Consider the following 18,224-nt stretch of genomic DNA (forward strand, 5'->3'; position numbering starts at 1 on the left):
CCCATTAACGACAAATTTCACCGCACTGTTCTAACTAAGATGTTCGTAGTACGTCCCACATTGATTTCTGCGGTTATTTCACACAGTGTTGCTTGTCTCTTAGCACTGACAACTCAACCCAAATGCCGCAGCTCTCGTGCCGTGAAGTGAAGGCCGTCGGCCGCTGAGTTCTCCTTAATCAGAGATAATGCCTGAAATTTGGTATTCTCGGCACGCTTGACACTGTGGATTTCAGAATATTGACAACCCTAACGATGGAATGTCCCGTGCATCACCTGAGTACAAATGACAACTCCGCCAATACACTGCCATTTTATACCTTGTGTAATCAATAATCGCCATCTGTGTACGTACATACCGCTCTCCCATGACTTTTGGCAGCTCAGTGTATTCATGGACAGCAACGTAAAGGACGTTCGCCGAGGATCGACAGCAGATCTACATCTACATCTATATCTACATCTACATACATACTCCGCAATCCACCATACGGTGCGTGGCGAAGGGTACCTAGTACCACAACTAGCATCTTCTCTCCCTGTTCCACTCCCAAACAGGACGAGGGAAAAATGACTGCCTATATGCCTCTATACGAGTCCTAATCTCTCTTATCTTTGTGGTTTTCCCGTGAAATATAAGTTGGCGGCAGTAAAATTGTACTGCAGTCAGCCTCAAATGCTAGTTCTCTAAATTTCCTCAGTAGCGATTCGCGAAAAGAAAGCCTACATTCCTCCAGAGACTCCCACCCGAGTTCCTGAAGCATTTCCGTAACACTCGCGTGATGATCAAACCTACCAGTAACAAATCTAGGAGCCCGCCTCTGAATTGCTTCTATGTCCTCCCTCAACCGACCTGATAGGGATCCCAAACGCTCGAGCAGTACTCACGAATAGGTCGTATTAGTGTTTTATAAGCGGTCTCCTTTACAGATGAACCAAATCTTCCCAAAATTCTACCAATGAAGCGAAGACGACTATCCGCCTTCCCCACAACTGCCTTTACATGCTTGTCGCACTTCATATCGCTCTGCAATGTTACTCCCAAATATTTAATCGACCTGACTGTGTCAAGCGCTCCACTCTAATGGAGTATTCAAACTTCTGTTTCCTACTCATCTGCATTAATTTACATTTATCTATATTTAGAGTTAGCTGCCATTTTTTACACCAATCACAAATCCTGTCCAAGTCATCTTGTATCCTCCTACAGTCACTCAACGACGACACCTTCCCGTACACCACAGGATCATCAGCAAACAGTCAAACGTTGCTATCCACCCTATCCAAAAGATCATTTATGTAGATAGAAAACAACAGAGGACCTACCACACTTCCCTGGGGCACTCCAGATGATACCCTCACCTCCGATGAACACTCACCATCGAGGACAACGTACTGGGTTCTATTACTTACGAAGTCTTCGAGACACTCACATATTTGGGAACCAATCCCATATGCTCGTACCATAGTTAGGAGTCTGCAGTGGGGCACCGAGTCAAACGCTTTCCGGAAGTCAAGGAATATGGCATCCGTCTGATACCCTTCATCCATGGTCCGCAAGGTATCATGTGAAAAAAGGGTGAGTTGCGTTTCGCAGGAGCGATGCTTTCTAAAGCCGTGCTGATGCATGGACAGCAACTTCTCTGTCTCAAGGAAGACGATATGAAAGTCATAGCATATGCAACCGACGTGAGGATTTTGGAAGAAAATGAGCAGCAAATGGAAGAACAACTAAATACCAGGCAGAGAATCATGGAAGAAGCAGACATAGAAATCAGCTTAACAAATGTAAGGTAACGAAAATCAGCAGGAGAAATAAAGTGGAAGATGTAAGCTGTAGTGGAGAAATTATTGAAGAACTATATGCTTTCAGGTATCTAGGAGGTAAATTAACCAAGAAAGGAAACATCAAGAACGAAATTTTCGGATAATGCTGTTGTGTATGACTTCATACAGAAATGATTTGTGTATGTCTTCATACAGAAATGATTAACGAACAAGTTAACACCACAAACAGAAGATTTACTTGACCTCTTTTTCTCCAAGTGAGCAATGACTGATTACAAATGATGCAGCAAGAAATGGACGTCAGCTATCAGTGTCAACACGGATGAGGCAAAGGCAGCATTGGCCTAGTGTCACTTTTAAGAGGATCCAAGCGTGAGTGGGTCGTGGGCTGTCGCCGGTCGCCGGCAGAGGGCGCTCGTAGTCCGAAGCCACTGGAGGCGTGGCTCAGCTGGCGCGCACCATTGAGTCCGCCAGATCCCGCATGACGGCTGTCGGCGTTACACGGAAACTTGCAGTTCAGTTGTCATTATGCCCCAAATAAGAAATATTTCAAAATTTTATAATTTTACGTTGAACATTCGAAACTGAAAAAATGCCTGCCAAAGGAAAAGATATGCACTATGTTATCAAAAGTGTCCGGACGCCACCAAAAACATACATTTTTCATATTTGGTGCATTGTGCTGCCACATACTCCCAGGTAATACATATCAGCGACTTCAGTAGTCATTAGACATCGTGAGAGAGCAGAATGGGGCGCTCCGCGGATCTCACGGACTTAGAACGTGGTCAGATGATTGGGCGTTACTTGTGTCATATGTATGTACGCGAGACTTCCACAATCCTAAACATCGCTAGGTCCATTGTTTCTGATGTGATAGTGAAGTGGAAACGTGAAGGGACACGTAGAGCACAAAAGCGTAAGACTGCCGACAGTGGAAATGGGTCGTAATGTGAAATAGGCTGACATCTATCCAGACCATCAAGCAGGAATTCCAAACTGCATTAGGATCCACTGCAAGTACTATGACAGGCGGAAGGTCAGAAAACTTGGATTTCAAGGTCGAGCTGCTACTCATAAGCCATACATCACTCCAGTAAATGCCTAACGATGCCTCGCTTGGTGTAAGGACGATTGAACAGTGGAAAAACGTTGTGTGGAGTCAAGAATCACGGTACACAATGTGGCAACCCGATGGTGGGGTGTGGGTACGGCGAATGCCCGGTGAACTTCATCTGCCAGCGTGTGTAGTGCCAACAGTAAAATTCAGAGGCAGTGGTGCTATGGTGTGGTCGTCTTTTCATGGAGGGGGCTTGCACCGTTTGTTGTTTCGCGTGGCACTATCACAGCACAGGCCTACATTGATGTTTTAAGCGCCTTCTTGCTTCCCACTGTTGAACAGAAATTCGGGGATGGCGATTGCACCTTTCAACACGATCGAATACCTGTTCATAATGCACGGCCTATTGCGGAGTGGTTACACCACAATAACCTCACTGTAATGGACTGGCCTGCGCAAAGTCCTGACCTGAATCCTATAATACGCCTTTGGGATGTTTTGAAACGCCAACTTCGTGCCAGGCCTCACCGACCGATATCGATACATCTCCTCAGAGCAGCACTCTGTGAAGAATGGGCTGCCATTCCCCAAGAAACCTTCCAGCACCTGACTGAACGTATGCCTGCGAGAGTGGAAGCTGTCATCAAGGCTAAAGGTGGGCCAACACCATATTCAATTCCAGCATTACCGACGGAGGGTGCCACGAACTTGTAAGTCATTTTCAGCCAGGTTTCCGGATACTTTTGATCACATAGTGTACAAGTCACATTATCTGCCAGTTTTGATCTATAGATCAGAACGTTGGACAAAGAAAGATCTGAACAGAATGCAGGCAGCAGGGATGCGCTTTCTGTGAGGGATCCTGGCAGGACGAGTTGGGACGGGATAAGGAATGAAGCAATAGAAACACCCTTCAGATCAATCCAGGGTATGACCGAAGACTAACTGGAAGACCACGAGCAAAATGGAGAGGTCATGTGACGGATGATGCGAACTGTAATGGGAGGAAATGCTGAATGACAGACTGGGAGAAATGAGAAGCTTGGGAGAAATCAGAAACGTTTCAGGAAGAAGAAGATGATGATGACATATGCCCTTGCAGATTCTGTACAGTACTTAGCGGAGTATACTTCGTGTCAACAATTACTATGTACTGTGCTATTATATTCATGCGTTGGGTGAAGGAAAAATGATTGCGCCTAGTCTCTGCTACCTTATACGCGTGATTGCTACGTGGGATACATGACGATGACTGATTTGTATAGAGTGGCACTGACGGTACTATTGTTCCGTGTCGCGCGGGTTTTCTCCAACCTGAGATACTGCAGCACGGAATAAACCGCCAAAGCAGCAGGCATCACGAAGCGTGGTAAAGCTAATGTCGTATTCTCGCCTTGACGGGTTTGGCATAACCATAGCAGATACGAGCACAACCGTCTCAGACGTGAAGTTCATAGAAAAGTAAAATAAATAATGTTCAAATGTGTGTGAAATCTTATGGGACTTAACTGCTAAGGTCATCAGTCCCTAAGCTTACACATTACTTACCCTAAATTATCCTAATGACAAACACACACACCCATGCCCAAGGGAGGACTCGAACCTCCGCCGGGACCAGCCGAGTAAAGTAAAGCCTGTGTTGCTATCCCATGACAGCGCTATTGGTCGACTGTAGGCACAGTACAGCCTATCTTCACCGCGGCAGTACGAGGAGGAAGGTAGCAGCCCAATCGCCCGTCCGCCTTTTACCCGCGGGAAAATCACGTGTGCTCAGTGAATGTCAGGCTGAGTGGACGTGCTGCATTCATACATGCTTGAGCCGAAACATTACGACCACCTGGTCAATTCATTTTGGTCCACCTATGGAACGTAGTACAGCAGCGATCCTGCATGGGATGCATTCGACAGGTCGTTGGTGGGTTTCCGGAAGTATGTGGCAGCAGATGTCTACGCACTGGTCACGCATTTCTCACAAATTACTGACCAGTGCGTCGTGGGCGCGGAACATGAAGCGTTTTAACTTCTGATAGATAGTATGTTTAGGTCACGATCGCCGTTATTTTTATTTCAGACCTGCTGCGTCTTGTTTAAGCGTTCAGACAAACCGTGTAATTCTTCTTTAATGTGGACCTTTTCTCCCTTGCAGTTTTTGTCCTGGAAGCTGAAAAGTTTTCCCGAATTTCAGCTTTCCACTAAATGGCAAAAAGCACTTCTGCATACCTACATATATAATCATCTTTTCCTTATAACAGGGAATCACTTCATTAAAAAAAGTGTGTAAACAGTCCTCTATCTGGCACTGATGCTGTAAGACGTCCAGTCAGTGTCGCTATGTGCAAATCGGCCGAATTAAACTCGATTGTTCCGTCACGCTCATTGTCAGGATTCTCCTGTTCCATGGTGCGCAGGGTATCTCCAACCCAGAACACTGCACCATAAATCAAATGTGTGTGAAATCTTATGGGACTTAACTGCTAAGGTTATCAGTCCCTAAGCTTACACACTACTTAACCTAAATTATCCGAGCGACAAACACACACACCCATGCCCGAGGGAGGATTCGAACCTCCGCCGGGACCAGCCGCACAGTCCATGACTGCACTGCACCATATAATAAACCACCAAAACAGCAGGCACCGCGAAGTGTGGTAAAACTGCTGTTGTGATCCAGCCTTACAGACACGCTGCGTCCGTCCATATCGGTAAAATGCACAAATAAAATACAGACTTCCGGACAGTATGCGATTTTAAATTGCTTAAATAATAAAACAAATACTTTCAACCGTCGCGACCACAATTCGTCGACTTTCGGTAACACATCACTTATGCGTCACCAAAAATATGGTTCCAAATGTGTTCCAGCGTTCCACCAAGTTCATGTCTTGAATGAAGTCATTTTCCTGCGTGGGTTGTTGTTTTATTGTGAAATAAACACACTATTTCATAATTTAACTGTTAGTTCATTTCGGGCGCCTACAGCTGTCCGCACATCTGTCGCCATTCTACTTCATCTTTTTCTATTCGTCTTCGCGCCATCGTTTCTGGGATGATATTAAGGCACACTTTCAGTGTTCTTTCTCATCTCCTTCCTTGAGGAGATTGCTATGAAAGTACTCTCTTGCACCATGTATCTTCAAGCGTTCTTATGAAATGCTGTCTTTCTTCTATTCTATCCGTAGTACTACACTCCTGGAAATGGAAAAAAGAACACATTGACACCGGTGTGTCAGACCCACCATACTTGCTCCGGACACTGCGAGAGGGCTGTACAAGCAATGATCACACGCACGGCACAGCGGACACGCCAGGAACCGCGGTGTTGGCCGTCGAATGGCGCTAGCTGCGCAGCATTTGTGCACCGCCGCCGTCAGTGACAGCCAGTTTGCCGTGGCATACGGAGCTCCATCGCAGTCTTTAACACTGGTAGCATGCCGCGACAGCGTGGACGTGAACCGTATGTGCAGTTGACGGACTTTGAGCGAGGGCGTATAGTGGGCATGCGGGAGGCCGGGTGGACGTACCGCCGAATTGCTCAACACGTGGGGCGTGAGGTCTCCACAGTACATCGATGTTGTCGCCAGTGGTCGGCGGAAGGTGCACGTGCCCGTCGACCTGGGACCGGACCACAGCGACGCACGGATGCACGCCAAGACCGTAGGATCTTACGCAGTGCCGTAGGGGACCGCACCGCCACTTCCCAGCAAATTAGGGACACTGTTGCCCCTGGGGTATCGGCGAGGACCATTCGCAACCGTCTCCATGAAGCTGGGCTACGGTCCCGCACACCGTTACGCCGTCTTCCGCTCACGCCCCAACATCGTGCAGCCCGCCTCCAGTGGTGTCGCGACAGGCGTGAATGGAGGGACGAATGGAGACGTGTCGTCTTCAGCGATGAGAGTCGCTTCTGCCTTGGTGCCAATGATGGTCGTATGCGTGTTTGGCGCCGTGCAGGTGAGCGCCACAATCAGGACTGCATACGACCGAGGCACACAGGGCCAACACCCGGCATCATGGTGTGGGGAGCGATCTCCTACACTGGCCGTACACCACTGGTGATCGTCGAGGGGACACTGAATAGTGCACGGTACATCCAAACCGTCATCGAACCCATCGTTCTACCATTCCTAGACCGGCAAGGGAACTTGCTGTTCCAACAGGACAATGCACGTCCGCATGTATCCCGTGCCACCCAACGTGCTCTAGAAGGTGTAAGTCAACTACCCTGGCCAGCAAGATCTCCGGATCTGTCCCCCATTGAGCATGTTTGGGACTGGATGAAGCGTCGTCTCACGCGGTCTGCACGTCCAGCACGAACGCTGGTCCAACTGAGGCGCCAGGTGGAAATGGCATGGCAAGCCGTTCCACAGGACTATATCCAGCATCTCTAAGATCGTCTCCATGGGAGAATAGCAGCCTGCATTGCTGCGAAAGGTGGCTATACACTGTACTAGTGCCGACATTGTGCATGCTCTGTTGCCTGTGTCTATGTGCCTGTGGTTCTGTCAGTGTGATCATGTGATGTATCTGACCCCAGGAATGTGTCAATAAAGTTTCCCCTTCCTGGGACAATGAATTCACGGTGTTCTTATTTCAATTTCCAGGAGTGTATAAGGAATCTGCGTCCTATCTCCTAGTTCCTCACTCCTTACGTGGTCAAATCGGGAAACTGTACATGCTCTTCATAAGTCCATTTCTAAAGCTCTAAGTCCCTTTTAATTTCTATGAGTTTCCAACACTCACTGCTATAGCTTGTTACTGGTTCCACCATGGATTTGAACTGTATAAAGGCAGTCGGCCGGAGTGGCCGTGCGGTTCTAGGCGCTACAGTCTGGAACCGAGCGACCGCTACGGTCGCAGGTTCGAATCCTGCCTCGGGCATGGATGTGTGTGATGTCCTTAGGTTAGTTAGGTTTAATTAGTTCTAAGTTCTAGGCGACTGATGACCTCAGAAGTTAAATTGCATAGTGCTCAGAGCCATTTTGTATGAAGGCAATTTAATCTTTAAACTCATTTTTGAAGATCAATGCACATAATTTAATTTCTGGATGGCTGCCCTTCCCTGCCTGATCCGTTGTTGGATATCTCTGTCACATCTCCCGCCACTTCACGGGATACTACCCAGCTATTTAAACGCTTTACACACTTTAATAAGAAGTCCATCAATGTCCAAGCTACTTCAATCTTCTCCATTACGTACAATGAATATGTATGTAAGGCATGTTGGATAATACATTCCCCTCATTTGTGTTGAAGAAGCAACATGTGATGGCACCCCTAATAAAAGTTTCGCACAACCATAACAGGTACGATCACAACTGTATCAGATATATAACTGCATCAGATATGCAGGATGGTCCACTGATAGTGACCGGGCCAAATATCTCACGAAATAAGCATCAAACGAAAAAACTACAAAGAACGAAAGGACGAAACTCGTCTAGGTTGAAGGGGGAAACCAGATGGCTCTATTGTTGGCCCGCTAGATGGCGCTGCCATAGGTCAAACGGATATCAACTGCGTGTTTTTAAATAATAACCGCCCTTTTTTTATTACATATTCGTGTAACGTGGTCCAAACGTTGACAACTTACTTTAAATTTCAAGAAACGTAAAATTGTGCCCTCCAAAAAACAAAAAAAGAAAGAAACAAAAAACATATCTTGTAGCTACGGTATCAGTGATAGTCAACTGGGATCCGTCAACTCATACAACATGCTCGATGTAACACTTTGTGCTAATATTAAATGGAAAGATCGCATAGGCTGAGTCACAGGTAAAACAGGTAGCAGACTCCAGTCTGCAAAGGAGGAGGCTTACAAATCACTCGTTTGACTCATTCTAAAATATTGCTGAAGTGTGTGAAACCCACACCAAGCAGAACGAACGCTGGATACTACGCGCACAAAGTGAAGGTCAGCAAGAATGGTCACAGTTCGATTTACCAGATTCATAGATGCTGAAGAAACTGAACTTGAAGACAGACGCAAACTATCCCGAGAAATTATATATGTATAGCGTCTTTTCTTTCGAACATGTCTGAAAGAAAAGACACCACATATATATAATTAAGGCGAGGACGGCCAATGATCTCTTCAGTCCAGATGCACACCAGGCTCGAACTCTTGTGAGAATCGACGAAATGCCGTGACTAATGAGGATCGTGGGCAAGCGGCACTACATTAGTAGTGTGTGAATGAGAATTTGGGTGTAAAGGGAGGCGTGCTAGCGTAGTTCGTGGACCACTGTATCTGGATGGCTTAGTAGTCAGAGCATCTGCCTAGTAAGCAGGAAACCCGGGTTCGAATTTCAATCAGGCACAAATTTTCAACTTTCCCCATTGATTTAAATCAGTGCCAATTCGCAACCAATGTCTGTAATTGCTTTCCGTCTCTATCCCCGAAACCCTACTTAAGAAGCTTCACGAAACAGCTTTAAATGACGAATTTAGGAAAATACCACAACTCTCTACGTATCACCCCCCACCCCTCCCCCTAAGGATCCTGAGGACAAGATAACATTAATATGAAGTAGCCTCTACCATGTACTTGACAATGATTTGCAGAGTGTGGATGCAGATGTGGATGTAGATCGGCCCGCATCAATGGCGCGGTGCACTTTTCGAGCAGGTGGATGACGACCTATTCAGACTCATATGACCATTGACCAGGCAGCATCTTTAGATTGATCGACAGGTCCAGCCTCGATAATGCCGTGTTCACTGCAATCGTGTCCGCCTGCTTAGCTGGGTGGTGACGTGCTTGCCTCCCATGCACTGGACCTGGATTCGATTCCCGGTCGGGGACTGGATGTTGTGTTGTCCTCATCATCGGCCATAAGTCGCCCAATGTGGCGCCGACTGAAATAAGACTTGCACTTGGCGGCCGAACCTGAATGGGACCTCCCAGCCAATAATGCCATGCGATCATTTCATTTTTCACTGCAGTCGTAAATGACTTATTCGTTGGCTCAAAATGGTAACAAGTAGTTATTTCTAACACAGGGCCCCATGTTTAGCAATGTGCGCTAACGGTGTGGCCCGAAAGATTTATGCCTGGACAAGCACTGTCTATCATCAAATCTACGGCACGTCTCTGTCTATCGCACACTGACCTTAACATTCCATGGAAAATCGTGAGCCTCCAACAAGTTGTCGCCCAGTCACGCTTTCACCAACCCAAAACTTCTTTCCTTAGTTGCTCAAGGCAGTAGCACCCATCAGCCAACCAGCGTCGCAGCTCCATGATGCTCTTTTCCAGGTGCTGAACCATAACAACCTGACCTTTAACTAAAGGGAAATATTTATGACGTAGCTGTTTTCGGCGTTGAAATAATTCGACAGCTGCACCTGAATATTTTTACCGGAGCGGGACTCGAACCATGATACTCCGCTTCCCTAGAGCGGTTGCCTTAACCGCCTCGGCCACCGAAACACACTTCTGGTCCGACCCAAATTCCCAAGTGCTGCTCACCACTAATGATGGCTCCGTTCATTTTCCCTGATGCTCTCAGCTTCACTGTATTTCCGCAAGAACGACGGTATGCACCTACACTGAAGGAATCATATACCCTTCCAGGCGTATATGTGTGGTCTCTGTTCCTTGTCAGTGAATCTTCCCATATGTGAACTGTATCGTCATTAGAATGATTTCCCAATCGTCTCCACCAAGCGACGCTTCAATCCCGGGTCCAGCCATCCTGATTTAGGTTTTCCGTGATTTCCCTAAATCGCTCCATGCAAGTGCCTGGATGGTTCCTTAGAAAGGGCACGGCCAACTTCCTTCCCCGTCCTTCCCTAATCCGATGAGACCGATGAACTCGTAGTTTGGTCTCTTACCCCAAACAACCCAACCCAACCATCCACCTAGCTAGGTGGCGCAGTGGTTAACACACTGGACTCGCATTCGGGAGGACGACGGATCAATCCCACGTCCGGCCATCCCGATTTAGATTTTCCGTGATTTTGCTCAATCGTCTCAGGCAGATACCGGGGTGTTCCTCTGAAACGGCATTGCCGACTTCCTCCCGAATCCTTCCCTAATCCGATGAGACCGATGACATTGCAGTTTGGTCTCCCCCCTCCCTTAAATCAATCCAATCCAACCGACTCTGCTTATATGCGTTCATTAACGCGTCACATATGCGCAGTCCCACAGGCTGATGTTCAGCCTCGCGACGGTCAGTGTTCATAACGTTTTTGCTAATCAATGCATACAACATATGGCGTCGGTTGATAAAACATTACACTGCCGTGTAAGATTCGTAACATTCACAGTGTTTCAGTATCACTGGCTACCACAGAGAGAGCACATTTTTGGACATACTACACTTACATTTAAAAATGTACCGGTAACACAAGGTCGTGAAACGCAAGAGGCGTCGGCTTGTAGCCAGCAGCTGGTATGTTGAGAAAACCCGCAGCGGATGTGTGTGTGCCTGCCGCAGGCTGCGGGCGCTGGCGCTGTGGTGGCTGGCGGCGGCCTTGCTGGTGCCTCCGGCGGCCGGAAGCGGCGGGATCGACTGCCGGCGCACCCCCGACGGCAGCACCACGCCGCGCACCCAGCTCGTCGACGACCGCTTCAAGATCACCGTCAGCGGCAACCCCGACAGCTACGTGCCCGGCGAGAGATACCTAGGTACCTTCAACACTGCACTCAATTTTAATATTTTTTTATTTCCTTACAGCCACCATCAAAAAGTAAATAAATAAACAAATTGGTATAACCAACACACCAAAGATACGGGATCGTTGTAAGGAACGAGAGAAATTTTTGTGATAGGGGAGAAATCGCGAAGGAAGTTCCACAGGGTTCAATTTTGGCTCCACTCCTATTCATTATCCATTTTTATTTATTTATTTATTTATTTATTTATTTATTTATTGTTCTGTGGGACCAAATTAAGGAGAAGTCTCTATGGTCATGGAACGAGTCAATACATGAAATTATAACACGATAGTAGAAACAGATAAAATGAAATATAAGAAACATATTCAACAATGTAACACTGGAATTTGCTTAATTTTTCAGCTCTTCCAGGAGCTCCTCGACAGAATAGAAGGAGTGAGCCATGAGGAAACTCTTCAGTTTAGACTTAAAAGTTTTTGGGCTACTGCTAAGATTTTTTGGGTTCTTGTGGTAGCTTATTGAAAATGGATGCAGCAGAATACTGCACTCCTTTCTGCACAAGAGTCAAGGAAGTGCATTCCACATGCAGATTTGATTTCTGCCTAGTATTAACTGAGTGAAAGCTGCTAACTCTTGGGAATAAGCTAATATTGCTAACAACAAACGACATTAAAGAAAATATATACTGTGAGCGCAATGTCAGAATTCCCAGCCTATTGAATAGGGATCTACAAGAGGTTCTCGAACTTATACCACATATAGCTCGAACATCCCATTTTTGAGCCAAAAATATCCTTTTTGAATCAGAAGAATTACCCCAAAAAATAATACCATACGACGTAAGCGTATGAAAATATGCGAAGTAGACTACTTTTCGTGTTGAACTCACTTATTTCAGATACTGTGCTAATGGTAAATAAAGTAGCATTTAGTTTCTGAACAAGATCCTGAACATGGGCTTTCTACAATAGCTTACTATCTATCCGAACGCCTACGAACTTGAACTGTTCCGTCTCGCCTATAATATGCCCATTCTGTCTGATCAAAATATCGGTTCTTGTTGAATTGTGAGTTAGAAACTGTAAAAACTGAATCTTGCTGTGATTTAGCATCAAATTATTTTCCACAAGCCACAAACTTATTTCCTAAACTACATTATTTGATACTGTTTCAATATTACACACAAGATCCTTCACTACCAAGCTGGTGTCATCAGCAAACAGAAATATTTTTGAATCACCTGTAATACTAGAAGGCATATATCATTTATATAAATAAGAAACAGCAGTGGCCCCAGCACCCACCCTTGGGGAACGCCCCACTTAACAGTGCCCCATTTGGGACTGAACATCACTACCACTCTCAATATTGTGGAGATTTACCTTCTCCTGTCTGTTCTTAAAGTAAGAGGCGAACCAATTGTAAGCTACTCCCCTTACTCCATAATGGTCTAACTCCTGCAGTAATATTTTGTGGTCAACACAGTCAAAAGCCTTCGTTAAATAAAAAAAAACACCTAGCGTTCGCAACCTTTTATTTAATCCGTCCAAAACTCGTTATAGATGAGAATGACATTTCACTTACATTCATCGTTTTGCAGATGATACTTGTGATATAATAAATCCTATTACAGAAAATGCAACACAAGAAATTGTTAACGCTATTCTTAAAAGAATTATTAACAACTTCTTTTCAAATGAACACTGCTTTGAGGAAACACATTATACTCTGTTCTGTGCAACAAATAATCATACTAACAATTGCTATAGCACATGAACAGGATTCAGTAAATAGTGTATAATGTTCCAAATATTTTGCTGTACATGTTAACGAAAACTTGTACTGGATGGTTGTACAATTGCGAGCATTAAAATAATACGTGGTGTTCATTCTACAATCTTGCAGGTACCCATTCAATTTTAACTGCACTTACACAAGTTATGAAATTATTCAAGATGATCCCTCATAATTTGAGAAGAATAGCGATGTCCATACATGGTGACAATTATTGAATTATATGAAATTAAATCGTCATAACTTTTGAACGGTTAGCGTTAGGACGTCCAAACTGCAAGGTTGGCCGGGGGCATGATGGGAATTGATGTGATTTGTATAGCTTGGGTTAACGACGAAGCTCACATTCATTTCGATGGGTTCATCAGTAACCAAAATTTGTGGACTCAGAATCCGCATTTCACGATCGACAAGTCTCTTCAGCCTCAACGGGTGACTGTGTGGTGTGAATTTCCGGTCACATAATAATCGGTGCGATATTCCTTGATGGGTCGGTGACTTCCGAACGGTACATGAAGGTTTTGGAAGATGATTTCACCCCCATTATTCAAAGTGACTCTGATTTCGATAAGATGTGTTTCACTCAAGACGGAGCTCGACCCTATCGAAGTAGGAGAGTTTTCGATGTCCTGGAGGAGCAACTTAGGGACCGCATTCTGGCTCTGGGGTACACAGAGGCCAATGGCATAGGCCTCGATTGACCTCCAATTCTTCGGATATGAACACACGTGACTCCTCTTTGTGGGGCTGTATTAAAGACAAGGTGTGGAGCAATAACACCAAAACCATTGCTGAGCTGAAAACAGCCACTCAGGAGGTCATCTACAGTATCGATGTAACGACACTTCAGCGGGTCATGCAGAATTTCGCTATTCGTCTGTGTCACATCAACGTCAATGATGGCAGGGACATCGATTATGTCATAACCTAAATCCGAATATCTACAGTGAGGTTTACATGTTGAATAAAGTGTGTGCACGACATAGTTCGTAACTAATTCACGTTTTTCCCCATATAGTTCAGTAACTGTCACCCTGTACTTTTATTAATCATCATTAAAACTGTCAGTGGCTCTGAATGGAGTACAACATGCATCAACAAATATTTTTGATATTTTCCCAATAATATAAAATGTCTGACAGATAGTGAAACAACCGTTAAATTTCATCTAAAATAATTTCTTCTGTATAACTCCTTGCCTTCTACAGGCAAATATTTATTTTAAATGCGGTAGCTTGTAAAAAACCTGATTTTAAGTTTAGTTTCATGAGTACAACTGCAAAATAATACGTTCATTAGTGTTAAATTTTGGCTGTTGTGGCATTTACGAACTTGTAAATGGCCACTGAAACCTGCCATGTATACATAATCTGTAAAATGACACGTTCCACAACATTTCCATAAATAATCGTTCACATTATCTGCGGAACATGTAACTAAATAAGCAAGTCATTTACCATTCATAACCATTGATAGCTTACCCACCACAATAAAATATAAATGACGGATAGAAATATGGATCCAAGTAATTTTGCGGATCTAGTTCTATGCACATTTTTCCGTTGTGGACGAAAGGGTATTCACTACACAGAAAGTATGAATGAGGATGCCTTCAGTCACAAAAAATGTCGTGTTTTATTAAGTGGTAAAAAATATTTCCGGCCTAATGGGTCCATCATCAAGTCCAAATCGGTTAATACATCGTTTACATCTCAGGTGATGCAGACTGTAGGATCCTGTTGCACGAAAGTCATATACGTTATGTAATGTTCAGACACAGATTTGAAAACCAAATATTCAAAGTATGAATGACCGACGTTTCTGTTTCGGCTTTGGAAAGTAGGTAGCAACAGGCAGAGTTAAGACGGGAAACTGGTTGATGAAACTGTAGTTGTTTCCACAAAAACCTGAAAACTAACACACATTTGAAATAGTTTTTCTAAGTGGCACACGATGTGCAAGAAGATAGCACATACCGTAGTTCCACATACAAAAATCATAGCTGACTGTCTCTGAAACGTACAGAAAATGACGTTTTATCTTAGTAAAATGGTTTAAATGGGTCTGAGCACTATGGGACTTAACATTTGAAGTCATCACTCCCCTAGAACTTAGAACCACTTAAACGTAATTAACCTAAGAACATCACACACATCCATGACCGAGGCAGGGTTCGAACCTGCGACCGTAGCAGCGGCGCGATTTCTGACTGAAGCGCCTAGAACCGCTCGGCCACCGCTGCCGGCTTGTCTTAGTAGCGTAGGCATGTCTTGCTGCGAATAACGACGGAACCTCCCATGAGAGCCCTGCTCAACCGGCTTTACACAGCAGTTTGAGTACATTTCTCGGGTTCTTTTGCAAAGAGTTTCAACCTCAGCGTTAACAAACGTTATATGACTCTACTCACCGTTTCAAGCGCTTTCAGATGTCGTTAAAATGTATATCATTATATCTAAAAAATCATACTGGCTTCAATATATCAATCGATACGAGGGTTAAGGCACTTTATAACATACCAAAGTGCGGGGCCCTTAACGTAGTATCATTTGCGGAAACCTCGTTTCGATTCCTGGAGCCGTTCACGAAATAAAAGGGTTGTTACATAATACGTAACTCCCTCTGTATAATGATAATAATAATAGTAAAGATAGTATGTATAGTAATTAATATGTGGAATTTATTAAATGTCACTCTTATTACCATCGTATTAAACATTTTCCGCATTGCGTTCGAGATGAATGTGAATAACGATATTTAACAGAAATGTGGAGCAAGAAATGAAAATGGCTCTAAGCACTATGGGTAATCAGTCCCCGAGTGAGGGTATTTCTTGTGTAGACAAACTCTTCGAATTTTAAACTCGATTACAGCATACTATTTCTCACGCACCGATATAGTTACATTACACATCGCTATGTTACAAGCTACAGTTTGGAGCCGTTTTTGGGGCAGATGACTGCAGATACGTATACATGAACAATAAAGATACAGAATAATAATAACGTTTGTTTCATTCGTAAAGTTTGTGAGTTTTCAATATTCGGAGGTATTACTTTAGACCACGACCTCGTACATTCGAGTCCCGGTCCGGCACATAGTTTTAATCTGCGGCAAGATACAAATCAGCGCACACTTCACTACAGAGTGAAAGTTAATTCTGGAAACCTGTACTTTCCTTTTGATATCATATATAAACAAAAAGCCAGAAACATCCATAGAGCAATTGCATTGGATGCTAGAAATGACCAATGTAGTACAGTCTTGATTCTAAAAAATATCTGTTAAACCAACGGCTCTTATCTGACTCGCACGCTTTGGTGAATCAGGTTTGTATACTCTCTCTGATGCTTTAAGACTTTTGATTTGCAGACATTCCTAAACTACACAGCTACCTGTGGATGATGAAGCCTTGTAGACGCTTCAGTACCTCTGTAAGTTTTCGCTTTTACGAACTTTGTACGTTGTTTCCCTTGTTCTTCGAATTAAAAAAAATATGAACTGATATCACGAATATCTATATTCTGATCTGGGTTTAATTAAAATTTTGTTGCAGTAACACACTATGAAAATCTTCAGGAGAACAGAATGTGTCCTTCATGTCCTGACACTTCTCTAACCGGAACAAGGAGCTTCAGTTGTTCAAGCTTTCTCATCCAAATTACATTATTTTATGTCAGACATGGAATTTCACAGTAAATCTCTCTGTTGTATGGTTTCGAATATGCAATAAATATGCAGTTTGAAATACTCTTTAATGACATTAGAATAGTACATTAGAAGACATGGCATTAAAATTGGGCAAAATTTGTGATTCTCATGTTAATGCTGGTTTGTCCACCTGAGTGTGCAAAGGTCTGCTTCGCAAGTGGGATTAACAGTAGACCTACCTGTGGTATTATGAGTCTTCTGCTGACAGAAATAACCACAAACTGCCAACGAACTCAGGCTAGTGTTACTCTGTGATGTGCAGCGATTCGGATCAGCCGAAACGCCTTCATTAGCTGCTTGAGAATATTTTTCCAAGACACTTCTACCACTTGGTAATGAGAGTATACGATTACCTAGGTCGAATTTGTGTTAAAGACTGCAAATAAATATTCGTCTAATAAACTGAAAATAACCCCACTATATAAACACGAGCTTAGTGTAGTTATTTCGTCAATTAACGAAAGAGAACTGGACAGCAAATCCTGGAGTGGTATAGTCTGTCTGCAAAATAAAAAGGGAACAACAAATAATTGTCTCTTGTGACATACTGGGGTAGACAGAGTGGGAAATCACCTGCTCGCTGTTCAGTCTGCAGACCCATGAAGAAGGGAAGTGCTCGACCAGAGCCCGGCGACCTCAACGCATCTACGCAAGACCCCGCCCCCCTCCACCCGATGACACCCCAGAACACAATTTATCCCCTAATACCGCTCTAGTGCACTCAAATTTGGTACACACAGTATTTGTTCTTAACCCACTTCACTTAACAGTATACAGTAATTTTATGCCATTAAAAGACTTATTTTAATAATCTGTGAATTTTTTCATCCCGTGGAACGCGAAAACTGTTAGTCCTAGGGGGAAAATGATTAGGACCTTTTTTGTAGGAAATCTAATGTATTTTAATTTTGCACCAGGAAGCATTTTCGCTAGAAGCCGCGCTTTTCATGTTATTCAAGCAAAACATCAAAAAGTGAACTTTAAATGCCGCCCCCCCCCCTCACATCCCTCCCATGGGGATTTTTAATGATGCTCATGACACCCGCTCCTACTTCTGTAAAAAAATTTGTGACTACACGATTTTTCCCCCTATCGACCTTTTCGGTCTTCGTTGACTGGGCTAAAGCTAGAGGCGGTGTTTAATGTGACGTCTCCTGTGGGTGTCTAACTTTCTGATTCGTGTGCTTCAGAGAGATCTCTTTGTAGTCGCTAAATTCGTTTATAACTGATTTTCCGTGTTAGATATTCTTCG

General features: G+C 44.2%; 1 protein-coding gene across 1 annotated transcript in view; it reads left to right on the forward strand.

Moving 5' to 3' along the window:
* LOC124788945 (spondin-1-like) overlaps nucleotides 1-18,224 on the forward strand; it is a 643,244-nt gene that overhangs the window by 186,146 nt on the left and 438,874 nt on the right. The window contains exon 2 of the mRNA XM_047256231.1: nucleotides 11,289-11,479. Within this exon, the coding sequence (XP_047112187.1) occupies nucleotides 11,289-11,479 (191 nt within the window). The remainder of the gene's footprint in view (nucleotides 1-11,288; nucleotides 11,480-18,224) is intronic.

The sequence above is a fragment of the Schistocerca piceifrons genome, chromosome 3, assembly GCF_021461385.2.
Source record: "Schistocerca piceifrons isolate TAMUIC-IGC-003096 chromosome 3, iqSchPice1.1, whole genome shotgun sequence".
In the NCBI taxonomy this organism is placed as follows: domain Eukaryota; kingdom Metazoa; phylum Arthropoda; class Insecta; order Orthoptera; family Acrididae; genus Schistocerca; species Schistocerca piceifrons.